Here is a 21,483-nt window from a genome sequence, read left to right on the forward strand (position 1 = left end):
ACGCTGGAGTCATTCAAATCCTGAAGCCGGCCTCATTAAATGCATCTTGACGTGCAGAAAAGCCGACACTGTGCTTAGGCCACATAATTCAAAAGCAGGAAATGAAAATCTACTTTGCTAACTATTTCAGTGTCAACTGTTTAAGATTAAAATCTTAACAGCATGTGACCGTGAGGTTGACTGTAAGTGCGGTAAAACAAATCATGGATTTGACTCTATAACAAAAATGTTGTTCAGGTGGGAAATATTCAAGAAATCAAAGTGGTTTAAATGAAATACAGCTATCACAGCCCATTTTCATTAGCTCAGTAAATGGTTTATAAGACCATCCACGGTTAGACTACAAGATGTTAAAAGCAACTCTCCACCTCCTCTTGCACATGCTCAGACGGAGACCAACAGCTGCCGGTCACACAAGAGGTAAAACAGCTTCTTTAATTCATAGAGTTTGGCCATCCTTTCTTCAAATGCATTATTCTACAGTACATCGCCATACTGAGAAAAAAAAAAGCAATTACCGTATTCTGAGAGCCATTCCGTCCAGCTGTGTACTTTCCACTACTGAAGTGTGAAGAAGGGTGCTGTTGTATTCATTAACCGCGCACACAAAAGGCAGGAGACAACTGCTTTTCAGCCTCTTGGAACAACCAACACAGCAAACAGGTTATTTTCTTCAGAACATGTTAGAAAACGAATGAGTCACTGATTGGAGACCGCTGTCCCTTTGACCCTCTGAACCAGGATACTGTACACAGGTTCAGGCCACATGTAATCCATATTAGTCGCATGCAAGCACTGGGTCAGCTCTGAAGTCAGCATCACCTCTGAAGCGTAAATAAAACCTTGTATTACTAGACCCGTTAGTCTCCACATCAGTTAGAACGGTCAAGGTTTGTAGATGAGGGTTTATTTCCCCTTAGTGGCTGACATACAGTAGAAGTGGTCGCCATTATATACAGGGTAAGGTTCTATCAACGAGAGGCTTCGTGTAACAACCATGCTGCAATGGTACGGTTGCATGATTCACTCGTTCATACGAAATCAGGCAGAAACACAGACAAGGACCAGGGTCAGAAAACTGAAACTTAAGACTTCTACGACCAAAAATGGTCAGTTGATACGCTGAGATGCGGTCTGGGAGAGGGCGTTGTCCATGAACCTCAGCGTGTTGCTTCATCTGGTGCTACACATCCCCCCCAATCCTTTTGTGCACAGGGACAATAACAGCGTTTTGGACAGGGGGGGGGGGGGGGGGGGGGAAATCCGGTTACCTTCCCAACCACTGCCATAACAACATATGGAGGAAGCTCAGACATAACAGGTCCATCTTCCCCATCTTCCTCTCCGTGCTGTTGAGACGCTTCAGGACACGGATTGCTAAGCAGTAAACATAGACACACATACTAAAAGCTAAGCAGACTGTTGAAATTCTGCTCGTCCACAGAGACATAATGTCCCATTGGTTTGGATTCATTGTGTGCAAACTCACAAGAAATCAATGCGAAACTAAATTGTGTGTGTTTGTGTGTGTAGGAAAATAATCGCATCATCCCCCTCTTTTGTACATTCATTTACATACTGTGGGCGTAGAGGGGTCAAAGATCAGCCCCATCTCGAATCCCTTTGAGTGAGGACTCACAATGGGCAGGAGCTGAATGCTTTTAGCCTAGCGGGCAAAGGGGAGAGCGGCTCCTCCCCTGGTGCTGCCTTCCTCCATCCCTATACCCGCACCTCTCCTGCATCCTATTCACAGAGTTTAACATTTGTAAAGAATCTCGCAGCCTGCACTGTAACCTGAAGCCGTCTACTGCATATCAGTTTTCGACCGAGAGTAAGGCGAGCTGTGGAGGAGAGGAGAAGGAACGAATATAAGGCAAGGAAGAAAGAAAAAGCCCCTTGTGAAACAAAGAGAAAGAGGAGGAGGGGGTAGAACAAGAGCTCCACTAGTAGCCGTTTTATTGTGTCCCGGTCCATGGCAGAAAACGGCGGGGCTTCTTTCAGTAGTCACATTAAACGACCCATCCATCAGAAACAGAGTTCAGTGTGGTCCCCGCAGACCGGCAAAGAGGGGACACTTTCCACCGCGCTGGCCAGCACTCCTAAACCCATCTAGTGTAAATAAGATTTCCATTGGCACTCGCCATGCCCGGCATACAAACAAGGCCATAACATTCCACGGGAAGGAAAAACAATGGAATCAAAGGGCAGGGAGGATTTTTGCGGAGTAACCAAGCGTATCTAAGCAGAGAGTTTACTACCGTCTACCCTGAATAGCGTTGTACATTATTTAAAAGTACTACTTCATATAAAGTCCAACGGGGTAAATAGAAAGGGCATTAAATCAGATTCCTTCCTTGAAAAGTATAGTTGTTGTTTTCCGGTTGGGACTTGAGATGAGCCGGAAGCCTGCTGATTAAGTATGCAGGCTTCTGTCAAAATAACAGCAGATATCTTAAAGTGTCGGCAGCTGGGCTCGCTAGCAGATATTGTGTTGCATCATGAGCTGGAAGGCTCGGGTGAGATAGGAGATAACATGACAGCTGTAGCGACCCGGGATACCAGGAAGACCTGGAAGCACAAACATTTGCCTTTCTGCCAGACTGGAATCCACATTAGGAGGTCATCGGCATTACGCAAACCCCACCCCCCAACCACGAACCAAATATACGTGCCCCGGTGGCAGCTGTGCTCGGGGGTTCACAGCCCAAACATAAACAAGAGACAGGATGCTCAGAGATGGATGTACAGTACGACACACGATCCCCGACGGTGTGCCCGGGTTCAATGAAATCACCATTTCGTGACAGTCAGTTCAATGGAATCAAGCTCACTTTTAAAGTATATATACTAAGAAAGACGCGATGGGGATGAGAAATGAGGCGCGTGGTAACACGAGAAAGCCCATTTGCGTCATAAATCAATCACAATAACTTCACCAAGGCCATGTGATCTTACACCAAACAGTGAAATGTTTGATGTTGCCCTTGCATGTGTCCCACTCAATCAGGCTAAGGTCCTCTGCTAAAGTAGACCAGTGGGAGCCGAGCTTTCGAGATCAATGCAACATATGCAACACACCAAACTGGGAGGGAGTGGCGCCGAGGGGTTAAGACTTTAACACTGACAGACAGCTGGTGCCGTGAGCTATGACAGCAGAGAATTCATATGGAATTCAATTCCCTTCTTTTACGGCTGTGGAATTGTGGGCAAATTGTGGATCTTCCCTGGGAAGACCATTAAAGGCTTTTTTTTTTCTTTTTATGAGTCTCCTTGCAGCGAGCACGCTTTAATGAGGGGCAATGTCCAGTCCCTGCTCCCCCTCTCTTTCAACAGCATGCTGCCTCAAAGTCCACCTTGGACCCTCAGCTACATCAGGGACATCTGGCCCCTCCATCTACAAACATGGCTCATAATGGACCATTACCGAGTTCAGAGTCTGGGAAAATGCTTCGATTTATAGTTCCGATGTAGCTAAACCCAGACTCCTCTGTCTATCATGGCCACATTAGGTTATACGAGACAGGAGGCCCATCAGACCTAATAAGCCTTATCCTTTCCAGAGGATGGCCATTAACCCCCTCCCCCCCCCCCCCCCCACCACGCCAGCCCAGCCATCGGCTCCCAGTCGAGTAAATTAAACAAATGAATGGCGTCTTCAGTATTACAATCAAAAGCATATAATAACATGAAACTATGAGGCTCATTACAGCCCGACTCCATCTCCTCTCCTCTCCGAGCAGAGCCCGGAAAAACTCAATTACAAATCAGTTATAAAAGAAGGCAGATGTCCAATGTGTGTATTTAGTTTCACCCTTTCAGTGTCGGGCTCATATTCAGTCCTAGTATATACGCCTACATCTGAGCTGTATTGAAGCGCGGGGGGAGCCATTTCAGTTGCCCCTGACAACCCTTGGCTTTTGCCAAGTTGAGCCCTCTTCATTAGAGTTCCCCTCTTCTTCATTTCACTCTTCCTCCCTCCCTCCCTCTTTTTACTTCAGTTGGGGGTCTCCTGCTTTTATTAAGTCCCCTCCCCCCCTTTTGGTTACAAACACGACTGCGTTATCCGTGTCCAATCCAGTGGAGACAGCCTGAGGAAGTCAACATGGAGCCAATAGATTCACTGTGGAGCTCCTGAGGCAGGCAACGCAAACACAACTATCACGGAGAGCTCAAAACAACTGTGGCAAGCTTTATATTAATCTAAGGCAAGCAGATAAATATATATTTATTTTATTAATTTTTTTTAGGAAAGAGCTGGTAATTTGAAAACGAAAACCATTCAACTGCAATTTCTCTTCACATCAGTGTGTTCAGATGTATTGAGGCGTGACAGAGATGTTCCAGTGAACTGTTTCTCAATGAAATCTTTTTTTTTAAGGCCTTGTGCTGAAATGAAATGCTGGACTTGTGAGAGAGCCTCAGAGATACTCAAAGGTTTTCTTTTTGTACAAACACATTCATCTGTTCTCTGTTGACGTGGTGAGCAAAGAGGAAATTCAAATAACGAGGCCGAACAAGAACACAACAATCGATTGCGAGGTACTTTATTCCTCCCATTTGAGTTTCAGAATGAGGAAATATCAGCTCAGGAGAAAGCAATTAACACCTGCCAACAGCTTTTCACTGTCCTGTCCTGAGCCGCAGGTGTGAGGAGATCAATGTGTGACCTGACGAAAGACACGCTGCCATAGTGCCAAACCGTCATTTCCCCTCTCTGATAGGCCATTCTTTATTTAGCCTAGCCTAAGGAGCTACGCTTAGCCACACCGCAGACAGACCAACACTAAAAATAAACCGATACCACCGGGCCAGCAGGTCACACGCTCACCGCGGCAAACTAGTTATTCCCCGACGGATATTATAGCCAGTCTTGAAATTAAACACATCAGACAGGGGGGGGGGGGGGGGGGGGGGGGAACAGGATGACGGAAAGGATTGAACGCGGTGAAAGTATGAATCACCACCTGTACAGCACTAGTTCTCCCACTCTTCCTTCTGCTCACCCAATGGCCGGAACTCTAGAAGTGACAGTGAATACCAACAACGTGAGCTGGTGTCTCTTGGGCTTCTGTACAGCAGGCGCAGCGTAGAATCAGAAATGAGCGACTTTGACAGAAAACACAGGCTTATAGAAAGAAAAGGGTGAAGGATGAGCAGCAGAGGATTCAATGAATTTAGAGGTGGGGGGGGGGGGCTTTCGATATGTTGGGGGGGGTAGTTATTTGCTGGCAGCAGCGAGCCCTTCACCAACAAAGGGCCTTTCATATTTCCTGTGAACAGAGACTCCCATTAATCCCCGAGGGAGGACTCATCTGAGGCTTCTCCGCACATAAATTACTCTTCTTATGCCCTTCCTCCCGTTGCTGCTCAGGGTTTACAGCACGAAGAGTAAAAGGAAGAACGTAAGGGAGCCAGCCACACATCCTTAATGCGTTAGGCCGCTCTTAAAGACACTTATGTCAGCACTAACTCACAACACGTGTGCCAACATTTGCTTTGCCCCTGAGACGCAGCCAGGAAAGCTGCGGCAGCCCGGCTCACCACGTCCGTCCTCTCATTGCGTGTGTCTCTACGTCTCACTTCTGTCCGTCTTTCTCGTGTGGGAGGAGCCAACTCTGCCCAGCTGTCGCATTTCTGAGCAGATGAAACCCGCTCAGACGGGCAGAGTACATGCCAATCCCCACTTATCCCACACAGAGTGGACTTTAGCAGCGGTGCACAGCTGCCTGTGTACACATGCTCAGACCCCTTTGGTGGTCTGGTGGATGCCACGATAAGCGGCTGAGGGACCGTCGTCTCGCACCGAGACTGGTTTTGCGACAAGTGGGGGAGAGAGACGGGGATGGAAAAGGAGAGAGAATGAGAGGGAAAAAAACAATTCCCATTTATGCATGTGCCCAGTGTCTGGACCGCCTTATTTCAAACAGACGCAAATCAATGTTGGTGCAATTGCATTTTCCGAGCACACCGCAAGACAGGCCAATAAGCGAAGGCCCGGGGGGTATCGGAGGATAGGTCGAGGAGAGGCTAGACACCGCGTTGGCTGTGGCCAAAGCTCCATGCGATGCTGTTCCAGCTGTCAGCGGGGTCCAACACCTACTGCTGCGCACTCGTACCCTTTAATGCCTGCAGCAGCTCCGTTCATAAGGTGCGCAGCGTGAGAGGCCTCTGGTTGGTAGGTCGTCCGCCCGTTAAAAGCCACAACGGCCTCACTGTTTGTCCTGTGAGACTGAACCGATTGTACTCGTATTCAAGTCTGAAGTCATCCTTGCATTACATCCATAGTCTAAAATATGAAACAAGTGGATTCTTATTTCTAATCCAATTTCTATGACAAGAGTGTGTGTCTAAATGAATAAGTAATAATGAATAAAGCTCATGAATAAATATCCCCCTTTCGATTAGCTAACCAATCTTTCAACGGCTGCATGAAAGAACAATGTGTGCCAGTGTTGCCCGCTACCGACGCTCTGCCCAGAATAAGCCCGGTGATACAGAACAAAGCCTTGTTTGTGTCCTCTGACCCCTGCCCTCCTCGACAACACATTCTTGGTGGGACAGAGGAGAAACATTCAAATGGGTTCACCACAGTTGTTGTTCTGCTAGTTATCCAATAAGATCGCCTTTAAAAGACCAGCCGCACGGGCGTGCGTGTGTGTGTGTGTGTGTGTGTGTGTACTGAGGCTGGGGGAGCTGCTTTAAACAAACACTCAATACTGAGGTAATAATGCCATGTCAACCTGATGGTTTCTGTTCTTGGCATTCAGTAATCATAGTTTACGTAATTGAGGTTCTTTGTTCTCTGCTCTTTTTCGCTAACATTATCGTTGCTAGGGAGGGGCAATTTTTTTGATCAAATACTTTGATATCGACATTGGTGCTGTTACAACGTATTTTTGAAAAATAATCATCAGTCATGATGACTAAACGTGTAAAGGCAAATAGAAGAGCTAGAGCAGTCTGGTGATCACTCTACTGTAATGCAGCCTTTAACACATACAGGCCATATTACTGTATCCATATCCTAAGACGATATCTAGTCTCATACCATGAACAATAAAACATCGATATGTTGCTCAGTCCTAATTGTACCTAAACGGTTTCCAGGGATGTTTACCGACTCGTCCTCCACAAAATCGCAATCTTAAAGCCTAAAAATGACTGCAGGGGAGCGCCCCGACGTCCTCACCGAGTTGATGATTGACAGCTCCATCAACCACTTACAGGGATGTTAAATCACTCAATACACCAGAGCACGATGAGTCAGGGAAATGCAATAACGGTCTTAATCCATTACTAACACCCGTAACCACAGCGACATTTGCACTCCTCAAAGAACGGTGCCGCCACTAGCACTAAGTTTGGGTTTTTTTTTTTTTATCAGACGGTGACTTTGTGTGCTTTTTTCCCTCCTGACAAAAGTAGTGCCTTTGTGGAAAGCACTCAGAGTAAAGTGCAACATTGTCCCGCAAGGAGAACGCCCGACAGCTTTGAAAACGTGCCGGAGTTGAAACCTCACCTCCATCTCTACGAGGAACTAGCAACTCGCACCGAAGAAGGCAACTCGCACCTCAAAGAGGGAGGGGGAAGGTGACGTTGCCGACTTCTAGTTGCGTTCTAATGCAAAAAAAAAAAAAAAGCCAAGCGTTCTCTTTTCTCGCTTTCTTTTTTCAGCACTTGCTGAAGAAGTACTCTTTTGTAACTGAACTGTGTGTGAACTGGAGCTTTGGAGTGATAACCATATTTGGCTGCGGTGCGATCATACCCGGAGAGCATGTTCCCCAATCAGCTGGCACCCACTTGTCCACAGTCCACCCTCCAGCTATGAGCTTTTGCGATATGGAGCTTTTCTGGTCCAAAATAGCCCTCCCACTCACACGTTCCACCCTTACCCACAGGCAGAGAGAACTTGTTTCTTTTTTTTTTGTTGCACACGCTGTCCATTGTGATAAATAGTCCACCTCAGCATGCAAATAAGTCCCCCACAAACACACGAGTGAGCCTCGCATCTACAAACAGCGCTCTCGAGCGCACACAATCCTCACGCATTCGTCCCTTTACCTCATCCTGTTTATCTGCAGCGAGATAGCCAAACACTTGAAAACAATTCAACAAGCTGCTCTAAATGAATACTACGGAGGACGGCTGAAGCACCATCCATCTCCGTTCTTGCTCCCTTAATGAGGTTATAGCTGAGCCCACTTGTAATATCTGAGGTGCGTGTATGAACGGAACAAATGCGCAATATTAAAAATGTCCTTAAAGTTGGACCTCAAGGGGGACAGAAGCACATTTACGGTACAAGTCCTTTGCTTTTTTTTTTTTTTTTATCCACCGGGATGCGATTGTGGTCCTATGTACAAACAACGCATCAGGCAGAGATAAGCTTCTCCAGAGTTAATAAAAATGGTTTTAGTTGAACGCCACACGGGAGCGGGTATGATTATAAACACAAGTGGAGCTGGAAAAAAATAACATCATAGCATGTTGTTCCAATATAAATGCTTGCCTCCCACCAGGTTTTTACAGACCGGGAGCTCTGGGGGAGGACAGGGCTGAAACAACATGCGCTCGCATGACATTCTTTACATGCTTTATTTTATTCAAATGTTGTGCAGCTTCTCCCCCTTTGTCTCACAGCTACGAACCAAAGCAAATCACAAGCTAAGACCCACAACGGCAAAAAAAACAAAACGGCAAAGTCTCGTCGAGCAAAATCGCCTTTGCGTCGAAGCTTTGATTAGTGAGTCCACAAAATCCCTCATCTAATAACAATGACCTCGGCTGAAGATGTGCTTCTGTAATGCGTTTTGTGCTCCAAGTGTTAATCCGTCGGGCATTTCACGCACCGCGCCCGGATCTCTCCCAGACACAGCCAGGGAAGCATTACCATTCACTGTATCTCCTGCTATCAACTGGTCAAACGGTGTAAAAAAAATGAAAGTAATGATTTAAATGAAAGAGAAAACTGGAGAGTGAAGTTGCGCCCCTCGGTTTGATTCAAAGCCCAGCTCCTTAATAAGCCCAATTCATTTCCCTGCTGGGTCTCGCTCCCTCTATCACTAGTGACAGGTGCGAAAGGTCAATAACCTTGGCTCATAGCCCTCATATGGTTAGCAATGCCATGAATTATTGGTTGACGCCGTTATTTCCGAACTCTTCCAAGTCGGCCGAAGAAAGCTTATCTTCTACAAAGGTCACAGTGCTTAGAACACTTAGTGAGAGCGTGAAGGGCTGACACATGATCTATATAAGATTGAGTGCGTTGCACTTTGGCGGAATCAGATGGACGGGAATGCTGGTAAACATTCGGAAACCTGCGTTACTGTTGCCAAGCTCGCGGTGCACAGTAAGAAGTCTCCAGGAAAACAGCATCACCTTTACCCCATAATGCAATGCAACAGAGTGTTTGTGGAGATTCTCCACAGATCCTAAGAGATCGTCTCGCTTCGTCGTGTTAGCAGCTAACAGCAATGCTTTTGACACGTCATCATCGTCTTATAGTCTCCACGTTTTCATGCAAATGTAACCTTTATGTTGCCAAACTGTGAGCACGGACACTGGATTGGATTGAAGACATTTATTCATTGCAATTTACAGAGAAATCTCCTGCTAATACAAACACAAGCAATATCATTGTCAAGTACGAATGAGATGTGAATGTAAATATTGATTTGAACACAATTAATCCCGCAGCTCTAACAGACGGCTTCCACCGGCTCACAACCTCAACGAGCGAGATTTTACCTGCCTAGCCAGGATGACAGAGCAGAGAGCCGAGACAAAAAAAGAAGAAGCTGGTGAAGACATCTGAATTGTTGTGACGAAGTCTTTAGTGCAACTTGATTTACGAACGCAGCCACTTTCGAGCAACTGGTGACACAACCGTTGTTGTATCATCTCTACAATACCCTTCATTATTGCTCACAACTTGAGGCAGGAAGTAGTTTACAACAGGAGAAATTCAAATCAAAATGACAATTAAACTGTTATGCCATATGCCTTTGTCTGAGCTCATTTGTTCAGACAAGACATGTTTTGGAAATTAGCAGGCCTTCATCTTGTAGCAGCAGTTACACACACACCCCCCCCCCCCAAGCTCCAGGCAGTGCTACAGGAAATAAAGTGGCGACATGCTGTACGCTCTTTAATGCCTCAGTAAATATCGACAGAGGCAGAGATAATATAAACTCAGACAACGCGGGCCGCAGAGCGATGTGTAGCTCGCTGCCGCGGCGTGCCCTCAAATGGAGACCAGATATTGCTGCGGGTCAATCATAATATCCACGCAGTGATGGCAGACACTGGTGTCAGCAAGACCTGGTAACAGTAGATCACTTGAGACATGTAATAGGACGGGCTACATATGCTTATGTGATGAGTCAACGGCTCGGGAGGGGTGGCGGTGGGGCGTTCCCAGTCGACCAATCCAATCAATATCGAATGAAAAGAGGAATTTACTGCAAGTTAAATAATGATATTCGTTATATCTTGACACACACAAAGCAAAGGTTAGCGTAAAAAACAACAGCTTATGGTAAAAAAGAAAAAAGAAAAACACAAGCTCCAAAAGACCTCCATCCATCACGACATACTACCAACACCACTAAAATCCCACATCACACTCACTGCCGAAGCCGTGGAGCGACCAATGTCACCCCAAGAGACAAACTCAGAGACAAGGAATGAAGCACTAAATGCTGTCCTTGCATTACTCAATTAAGTCGCATCAATCATTGTACAGAGCCAAGAGAGCTGCTCCATCTTAAAGCTCGCAGGGAGCGGTGGAGGTGATAGAGGGCCGGATAGGAAGGAGGCTGCATGGCGAATGTCATGAGATATGACCCAGTGACTCATCAGAGGCCGGTGTCCAGAGAGGCGCTGCTGCGTTGAAATTGAAGCCCCACCACCGGAACACAATAGTCGGCGTGGCAGGAGGCAGACGTCTCCACCCCCCCCCCCCCCCCCATCCCTCCTGAGGCAGGATATTGGCTTTTGTGAACATGGTTACAGTATCCGGGTCAATTAACGTGTCCCCTGCTTCAAATTTCTCTTTTGTTGGCAGGAGGAATAATGGCGTGCCGACTCAAACGCAGCGTGAGGTTCTGAAAATGTAAGCAATGTGTGTCACTCGCGTGAGGACGCAGGCTAAAGACAAGGCTGGTTCTGTTTTCTACGTTTGCTCAGCCTCATTAATATATTCAGTCGCGTATTGGCTTCCCGGTTTGACCCTGCACAAAAAAGACCTTGTGTCTGCCTGTTGTCTGTAGTTTAGTGCTGTTGAATTTACATCTGGGCAGTGAATGCATTCTTGTCTTAAAGCAACAAAGCAAGAAGCCAAACGCATTGCCTCAAGAACAAAAGATTTGATATGAGAGAGAGAGAGAAAGTAGTGGGGACTGGGAGTGGCTTCACTTCACAGGTCTGCCGATGTAAAAAACCGAGGCTCTCTATACTCTCACTTTGTCAAACGTAATGAGGAAAAACACAAGCCAGGCGGAGGGAGAAACACTGGGCACAAATCGAACGGGGGGGTATTGCACAATAAACAGCTGGGGCAACACTGCAAACAGAGCTCTCTTTGTAGAGACAGGATCTGTGAAAGAGATATGGAGCGGTTTGCTCTACCAGCCCAAAAAAAGGGAGTCTGTCTCATGGAAGAGAAATGGCCCTGAAATCCACAAATCAGTCTCAGGTAAAGTAAACAAGTCACTCCATAGCGCTGATGTATTGTGTTCGAGGTGCAAGCTGGCATTTCCTTTTCCACACTTGTCCTAGCATTTGGAAAAGAACATGGCCAGCCTAGTTATACAGAGGCATGTATGCAGAAAGCCAGGTCAACACTGCTATTTATACACGGCCTCGTTACATAGTGGGGGTGATCTTATGCACTTCCTGGGTAGTTTTTCTTCTTCTTCACGTTAAATAAAAACCCGCCGGTGTGCCGGCTGGGCAACACAACAAATCGGTGAGTACGACTCCAGCTCCCTCTCATGTCGAGGGCATACTACGAACAGGAAATGATTGTTTTAACACAATAAAATAAATCTCTTCTCTTTTGACAGCCTTGTAAATGGAAGCGCACACATCAATTTAAAAAACAACAAAAAACGTAGCAATACGGCACCAGGGCTGCAGGGGCCCAGGTGTGATCTAGAACCAAATAACCTATAAAACCCCTCTAACCTTCACATGACTGTGTGAAGCAGCAATGCAGCCAACGGTCTGCTTTCTCACATCCGCACCCGGACCCTGCGGGGCATGGTTCTGAATCTGCAAATGTAGTTACACGCAACCTTGTGGAAAGACAAATTACAACCGGCATCTAACCGGTCAGTCGGATTACACGGCGCGGCAAGTGTTGTGCTGATAGAAGCGATCGAGGCGAATTAACCTCCACCGGCTAGTTCTAGAAGTCTCTGTTACCATGAGCAGCCCTTCACCACCACCACCACCACAAAGAGCTGTCCGGATTGAACAAGCTCATTATATTCCAAGGACAACCCCCCACACATTCACACAGGCATGAGAGAGGGACACCTACACTAGAGCCCAATGTCAGAGCCGCACACTTAGGTGCCAGTGGCAGAGGGCAGGGCCTGTAGCTGATAAGAGCGATACGAACAGAGGTGATGAGAAGCCATCAGGTTAGTGTCGGCCCTGCTTTATCTACATTCAGCCGTTGCTCAAGTACCTGCCTGCCTCCAAATGTGGAGGCATTATCATCAGACGACCGTTATTCAGGAACTTAAAGGAGTCTAAAAAAAGCTCAGACATGCATAAACTGTCTCATTCCGTCATGCCAGCCAGCAGGCTCAGAGAACACACCCACAAATTAGCCACAGATGGCTTTAATGCGCTAACATTACTCGTTCATTTTCACAATATGGCCTTAGGACTGCGGCGGAGGCCCTCTGACAAATGGCCGTGGTGTCCCTAACACCAGCACTCGAGCGACTCTCCTCCTCCGCCGTTACACCGGAGGCAAACTGCATCAAAGGTTACTTCCCAAAAGCGTGCACTGCCAAGATTCAATCTGCTGTCACAATATGTGGCGGTTATCTAGGCCATGGTGCTCCCAAGAAAAAGATTTAAAAAAAAGACAGTGACAGGAAATGAAAATAAATGTTTGCAGGCTGATAACAATAAGGAATAAAACAAATTCAACTCCAACCAGCCAGCGATGCTTCAGGTGGGAATTGGAGCGCTGCCTACATTACAATATATCGATCGCTGCAAACGAAGACCCTGGATTCATTGATCCACTTCCAGAAAAAAAGAAAAGGGAGTGTGTGTGTGTGTGTGTGTGTGTGTGTGTGTGTGAGTGAGTGAGGGCGGGGTCCTCACGTTGCTCTTCATCTTGCTTCATGGATCTCATTGTGAACGGGGATTTGAATATTAAGAAAGTCATGTTTGACTGTTGAATTATTCAGCGTCAGCACAAGCATCGATGAAGACCTCATAGTCTCAGACACAAAGATCCCACGGGCAGCCACTCTTTCTATGACACCGCGACTACAGCGGCTCTTCAGGGCGATTCCTCAAAGTTATCAACCCCCGGCTGAACATTTCAATAGACAACAGAGCTGCGTGACATGGAAACTCTGCAATGTTTCAGAGACAGTCCATTATAGTTACGAGGGCCATAACAGTGATTTAATGTCCACGAAAACACTTAAACATGTTGTGCTTGAAAGCTTGGGCTTTTTAAATTTGCCGTTGTCTGTTTTGTCAAGCGATGAGCGATAGAGTGCGTAGGTCAGAACAACATGAGGTGGTGGTGCCTCGCCCCCCGGTGATGGGTCAGGACCTCTTTGGCTGGTCTTTCATTCATCTATACCTCACCAGGACCCCCCCCACCCCCGACACACACACCAGCCTCATCCCGAATCTAGAGAGCAGGAAAAAGGGCTGAGTATGTTGCTGAGCACTCGGACCAGTTTACAGGAGAGGGTCGAGCGGGGTCACGTACCGCCAAACACTGGGGCCCCTTAAACACATCTGAGTGGCCCCAGCTGTAACCAGGGGCCGTCGGAATCCTAAACAGGGCGCAGACAACCAGAACGACACCAGAAATGTTTTCAGTCGACGCACAAGTCTGGACTTCACGAACGCTGTGTTGTTCTTGTCAAGAGGGTGAAATTTGGTTTGTTTAAAAGGGTTGCCTTAAACAAACACGGCAAAGAGAGGTAATTACACATAATGATAGATTAACTGAAAATGATGATATAATGTCTCTTCCCTCCGCCCCACAGCCCCGTTCCTTGGGGTTCATGTTCTCGCCGCTGACGTTGACACTAATTGTTACAATCACATTCTTAAACTGGTCAACTGTAAATCCCCCCTCCCCCTCGACTCATCTGTGGAGCACCCCCCCCCCCCCCCCGTCTTGACAAGTTCACATTTAAAGCACTTGAACCAGAGCTAAAGCAGACAACAACCATACATCTCTTTTTTTTAAATCACCAGTGCTCACATAATTGTCAAGAAAAAGCAGCAAAGAAACGGGGCTGTGGGGCGGAGGTAAGAGACATGAAAGCGGGGGGGGGGGGGGGGGGCGAGCAGCAGCATCAGAGTTTATTAAGCTCAATTAGGCTTTTGGGCTTTTCATTAACCCACTTTTTAGGGAAACCTCAGCTGAATAATGCGCCAACTGACTCACTTTGCAACCCCACTTTAAAGGCCTTGTCTGGTAAAAAAAAATAATAATATATGTGTCAACTCTCCAAAGCACCAGAATTCAATTAGACACCCAGAGGCAAACCACCCGCAGCCTACCTGAAATTAAATGCTATTTAATAAAACAAGTGACTTTATCAAGCGACTAAACAAGATAAGAGGAAACGCCGCACAAATGTTTAAAGACTGCTTTCATCTGCATGATGGCCTGATAATGATTAACCGTGTTCCTCCGCCGCTTCCCCCCCCCACCCCGCTCAGTATCAGGCCAGAGCAAATATTTCAAAGATTAAAAGCAAGGTCATGTGGGCCCCGGAGGGGTGGACAGTGGGTAACCCCCTAATCCTGACGAAGGTCCTGCATCTGCAAACAATGAGCGTAACCTCCCTTGAATGGATCACCGGAGAGGAGTCCTCATAACAGGAATAATTGTCCTTTCCTGGCTTTTCTCCATCGCTGCTCTGCCAAGCGACTTTTAAGAAATGCATTTTAACAAATCTATTGAAAATCAATGGGGCATGACTTGGCCAACTAACAGTTAAAGTCCAGTCTACGCCCCCCCGGGAGTGTGATTAAATCTTACAATCAAATAGCTGTGGTAACTGCTTGGCCACAATTACCGTCAAAATCCACAGGACGCCTTTCAGTTTAGCACATACAATGTCAGCTGTTTACATGCAAACGAGCCCCATTTCCAGGTTTTACAAACTGCAAGATGTGTATTCTTCATCAGTAACAAAGGAGAGGCTGCAATTAGATGGGACAAAGATAGCTAACAGCCTGCTGCATCTCATGCACATACCGGGGTCAAAAGCAATACAATACGAGCAATGGACACCTTACACGACGCACAGATAGTATTACACCGATAAGCAAGTCCCACGTCAACGGAGTTGAACTACCAACCAACAACACATGGCGACGTTTCAGCGTACCGGAAGTAGACGACTGGGTTGTTTCTAACACGACAAAGCTGATCTGGTGAAACGGATTCAGACCTTCAGGTATTGTTAATAAAAAACGAGCCCAATAACATTCTCTATTCTGTATCCAAGACCTTTCAGGCCACCATTGACAACGTTAATGAAATGCAAGGACACCTAAAGCTAAAGCAGGCTACATGCGGCTACAGAAGCATCAATATGAATAAAAAAAAAAAAAATCAGCTCCTGGTCAACAATATCTCCGACCAGCATGGTGGAAGCAAGATTGAAAAACTTTGGGCATGCTCCCCCCGCCCCCCACTGTGGGGGCTTTGTCTTTCAAAACATGCCACAGGAGCTTTTCATTAGAGAATGCAGTTTCATTAACAGCATCCCACGCTGCATGACAATGACACAGGAGTGCCCCTCTCTGTCAAGGAAGTCTCCACAGAGCAACAGCTCTCTGAGGGGGGAGGTAGAGAAAGGAGATGGGGGGGGGGGCAAACAAAAGGGAACCTGATTACCCCAGGTCACGCTCATCCACAAGCCAACAGAGGGAAATCCATCACCTGCGGGATCAAACGGAAAAACTTGTGCACACGGTAGAGCCCAGTGAAAGGCCGTACCCACCCATAGCAAGCACTCTCTTGCCGCTCCTCTTTCTTCTCTCGTCATTGCCACCCACCCTCCCTCCCCCTCCACCTATCTGACTCACACCAACGACAGCGTGCAAGTTTTAGGCACACACTGTGAAATCCAACACAAGTGAGAACGCCTCCTGGTCCAAATGACCTCAAGGCTCTAACCTCTCTAATAGCACGCTGGTGATATATTCCCGCTTTTATTGCCATCTGTAGGCCTGCGTACTCTTTCATGGTTGCTGCATCCTCATTTTGCCAATATTAAATTCCAAAGAGGCAGTATTGGTCATGCAGGCTGCAGTGTAATGGGGCACACAAATAAAAAAAAAATCATTATTTTTCACTTTCTTCTTTGCACCAGGTTATACATTTTATAAAGCTGCTACATCTGGGTTTCACACAGAAAGACGACTGCTGTAACCAACATTTTGAAAGAGAATTAAATTGCTGTTATTACTGGCATGGAGTGGGCTTAGCAGTGTAACACTGTGAAAGGATACATCACCATGCGATTCGAGCTGGGAACCTTGGCATAAACACGTTTAAAATAATCAGACGGAAATACGCCCCACATATGGTTTAAATCTGTACTGAAGTGATGGTGAGTTAGAACAGGACTAATGCAGAATAATGGCATATGGTTATAGAAACTATGCACCAGCACAAGGAATGCGATGTTTAACAGCTAGGTTACTCGCCTGATCAAAGTTGTGCAAGCACTCAAATCTGTGTGGAATCCACTTTTTAGTAACCAGTGCAATCAACACAGGTTCCCTACTTTTAATGACAACAGTTAATATTTTCCTGCAAAACACAAACCGTTCAGCCACAATGTATAAGCTAGCCATGAGGTAACAACGAGCATATGTTTGAGTCAGCTAAAAAGAACGAAAAAAGAAAAAAAAAACAGCATGTAAGCAGAACTGACAGGAGCGACATAGTTAAGTTGAACCACATTGGAGCTGGTTTACAAGGCGAACTACACCACTTGCAGTACAACACGGCTACACCGAAGCTAATTGTTGAAATATGTCAGGCTTGTTCTGATCCTCCCAGAAATGTAACACATGGCAGCATACACACACACACACAAGCAAACACAGACGCACAGACACAAGCATCCAGCACTCTGAATATTTCACCACTCACCGTTGAAAAGGGGATGTCCTTCCTCCACGATATCTGGCATCACAACCTTGTATACATCTTCAGAGAAGCCTGGTCTGCATGGTGGGGCGCCCCTGCCCTCTGCTGCAATCTGGAATGGTGGGGGGGAGGGGATTGGGTGGAGTGGGGGGGGGGGGGCAACAATGAGTCATAAATCAACCTTGAAACAAATATGCACTCTGTTGCCTCCCAAAAAAAAAAACCTCTTGGTCACGTTCCGAAGTCCCCACAGATGTACAAAAGCATCTGTTGTTTTTCCAGCGGGGACCGCAATTAGGATAATGAGGCCAAAAGGGTTAAGCATTAGCCAAAAAGCATGGCTAGGCAAGAACAAGCTCCATTTGTACCCCTGGAGGGGCCCAGGGAAGGGCCGGGTCCCCCTGATCGACACACTCTTACTCTGGACAAACACTCACACTTTGTGATGCAGGAACAAAGCAATAAAAAGTAAATGCTAACAATCCACTGTTGTGGGAATAAACATTTAAGTGTAAACGTCTGAATAAACAAGACAGAACAACCGCCGACGTCCAACGAGAGACTGCAAGGCGATCACTGTGATCAATCCAGTGCTTCTTTTTTGTTGTTGCCTCGTCTTGAAAAGGAAAACTGTGCTTAGGGTGTCAACACAAAAGATTTGGGGAATAATGGGGATGTTGCAAAGAAAAGAGAAAAGAAAGAAAAGTATCTGAATCACGGGGGCTGGTGTTTCCCTTCAGCATGAATTTTTGCAGTAGATAAACAAATCACGAACAGTAAGACCAGGCATGTTCAAATATACTCCCACCACACAACCCTCAGCACTGACTCAGAGGCCTGGCCCTGTTCCTTTGCATGCACATCTCAAAAGACTGAAGTGACAAAAAATAAAAAAGAGAGCATTGTGGGTATCTGTGCCACTTGCCATTTTTAATCACAGGAATTTAGATGGAAAATGCAGAGGGTTGGGGGGGTCTGGAGATAAGTGGCCATACAGAAGCCAGTCCTTCACAACTGTTTCAGCTGCATTGTTTTTACTGCGTTGGGGCTTTCTTTCTGTTGCTAATTGCACAAATGTTTAACAAAGCAACCATATAATCACAATGATTTCCTCAACATTAACAAAACAACAAAACAACAAAACAACACCGCCAGGTCGCTATTCCTCCGTGTAACAGTGATGGTGGGCTATAGGTAACCTGTGTTTGCAGTGGGCTACTTTTCATCGTTGCTCACAACGGCTTTTACCAGAAAGGCAATTAACTCGCCGGGGGGGGGGCCCACGCTGCAGCAATCTCCATAAATATTAAACCTAAACTAAATATAACCAAGTGAGAACTAGGTTAATGTGGGCCCGTGTCGCCCTGTAACTTCCCAACAATAAAAGATTCAGCTATTTCAACTCTTAAATGACGCTACGCCATTGCCCAATTTGAACTGTTGTAGCTAAAATAATTCACTCAAATGTGCGTATAGCAGTTTAAACAACACATAGGCATCTCGTGCGCATGTGATTTAAAGAAAAAGGTAGAGTTAGCCAGCAAATACAGCACGTGCTAGACCTACTTTATCGTTAATTTATTTTGAGTACATACATGGCACAAAACCTGCTCTGCTGTGTAAAGTGCCCGTTGGGGAGCTAGCGGGGCTCGACGGGGCTCGTAAACTCAACAAATGTCGTCGCCACCGAACAACACCGAGCACCGTAAACTGTCCGGTGGCACTCCGCTCGTAAAGCCCCGGCTCTGAAATCACATTTACCTGCAGTCCTGCCAAGACCAGCAGCAGAAACAGACCGCTGCCCTCGTGTAGTGAGTACATTGGTACGCCCGCGACTGCTTAATTCCCCTCTTCTTGTCGGAATCCGTGTACCAAAAAAAATAAAATAAATGTTAGAAAATACAGGTGGAAAAAAAAAGGAAGCAAAACAATATCCGTCTGGCTCAAGCGTGGCCGCGGTGGAGAAGAAGAAAAAAAGAACAGGTCCGATTTACGACAAAGGCAGCAGCAGGAGAGGTGGCGTCGGCGGCAGCATGTAGCAGCCTCCTCCTCTCTGTCTATCCAGTCAGCACTGAGGGAGAGCGGCGCCTGGTACTGAGGCTGCTGCTCCCTCCCACCCAGTCCGATACAAAACACAGAAAAAGCCCCAGCCACTCGTCTACGAGCCGCCCATCTCACTGTCTCTCCCTACTGGTCACACAGCCAATTTCACTGCAGCCCCCCCAACCCGTCCCCCTATGTGAGAGCGTCATCCCAAATGACAGAGTATTATAACATTTACACATAAGAGTGATGTTCACTCACAGTGTGTGGCGGTCACAGCTAAGTTCACGGTGGTCTTACCATACATTATGGCTGTTATTGTTTTAGTTTATTTATTTCTGCTGTTGCGATTCATGTTAATTAATTCATCTGTATTTTATTCATTTTCTATATGGTCATAGGCTATTTTAGATAGAACATGCAAAACTGCTGATAAGGCTTCGGTGCTTCCTGATTCAAACTACATAATATCAATATCAACCAATTGTAATATGACTCTCATTGATGTGACCAAGCTGTCCTTCCAGGCCAAACTAAATCACGTCTGGAAAGAACACGTCTCACCATCTCCGATCACAACTCCCCGGTCAGTTTGAGGTCACCGTTTATGTGCTTATTCACTAGCTTAGGGCCCCACCTCTGCGATTTGGCCGGCTGGAGAGTTTTAGGGATGGTTGGTGGAGGGTAGCCTGAGCGAAGCGGTTTGGGGAAAGGCTAGTTTGAGGGTCCACTGCGGCTCCCGGGCCTTGCAGACCCCCCCCCCCCGGTCCATGTGGGACAGTAGTGGCTGTGGAGGCAGGTGGCCTTCCGGGAGTGGTTTTAAAGAGGGGCGGGAGGGTGGGGTGCGAAAGGCGTAGCAGGCTGAGCTATGGTGGCCGTGGGTATTTGTAGGGTGTGGCCGGAAGTGGCCCCGTGGAGGTGTGGCCCTGCTCCTGAAATTCAGCTAAGGTTTATCTCCAATTGTGTGGTTTCGCTTACTCAAGTGCTTTATATTTAAATGAGACTGGCACGGAAATGCGAGGACAGACAAATAAAAACAAGAGATTGCTGTATGTAAACGTCTTACAGCTGAACAGTATTTACATCTTGTCATACATACTACTCGGGATCTCCAGTGTTTTCATCTTGTCATACATACTACTCGGGATCTCCAGTGTTTTCAACGTCTCATTCTAAAAGTTACGTTTGAAGTCATCAAATGGCAGCGTGTTGTCTCTGATCATGACACACCGGGGTTGTAATCTATTTCCATGTTGGTTTTTCATTTAAATTCTGTGGTTATTAGCTCCAGACTCCTCTGCTCTCAAAGCGCTTTCTGAATGTCACGGGCATGAGTAATTCAGGATTCAATCAGTTGTCTCTCTGCCTGCATAAAGAGCAGCCTCTATTGATCATAAGGTGAGAGATTTGGATCACATTGCCCTTAGATAATTGCTGTTTACTGCACATTTGATCTTAAGGATTATGAATAGTCAATGTTTTAGTGCCAGATCTGTGCATATGTGTCTTCCTCTCTCACACACACACACACACACACACACACACATCTCCCTCATTGCTACCAAAAAAAGCTCCCTGTTTCACAAACTACTGTCACGGTGGAATTTTGCATTCTATTCATTCATCTTGACTTCATCCTCGAATCCGTGAGTAAAGCTTTTTTTCATGTCTCACTAAAATATGCAATGAATAATTCCCTAACATTATCTTCTCATGTGATACAGGCTGATGAAGGTTAAATTACCTTGGTTGTGCTGCTGACATCTAATTAACTACCTAGAGACGGCTCCGTGGAAGAGATTGCATCTGTGACACCGAGATATTTCACTTTGGCAGATGAGAAGAAATATATATATATATATATATGTATTTATTCCATCTCCAAATAATAAACAAGGGCTGACTTTTCGTTCACCTCCTCCTGGGCAATCTGTTGTTTTCCAAGTTATTGGCGTTTTGTGGCGCATGTGAGTGTGTGATGGGAGCGATGCTGCTCCCCTCCGCCTACAAATCAAACCATCCGGTCCTGAGAGTGTCTTGTAATCCTTAAC

The 21,483-nt window shown here is 46.4% G+C and overlaps 1 protein-coding gene across 1 annotated transcript in view; it reads right to left on the reverse strand.

Annotated features, from left to right (window-relative positions):
* The window catches only part of cdh2 (cadherin 2, type 1, N-cadherin (neuronal)), a 54,962-nt gene extending 35,525 nt beyond the window's left edge, over nt 1–19,437 (reverse strand). The window contains exons 1-2 of the mRNA XM_079284635.1: nt 19,151–19,437; nt 17,393–17,501 (exon numbers count right to left, since the gene is read on the reverse strand). Coding sequence (XP_079140761.1) covers nt 17,393–17,501; nt 19,151–19,210 — 169 coding nt within the window. The 5' untranslated portion in view covers nt 19,211–19,437. The remainder of the gene's footprint in view (nt 1–17,392; nt 17,502–19,150) is intronic.
* Nucleotides 19,438–21,483: the final 2,046 nt, after the last annotated feature.

This window comes from Melanostigma gelatinosum (genome assembly GCF_949748355.1).
Source record: "Melanostigma gelatinosum genome assembly, chromosome: 15".
In the NCBI taxonomy this organism is placed as follows: domain Eukaryota; kingdom Metazoa; phylum Chordata; class Actinopteri; order Perciformes; family Zoarcidae; genus Melanostigma; species Melanostigma gelatinosum.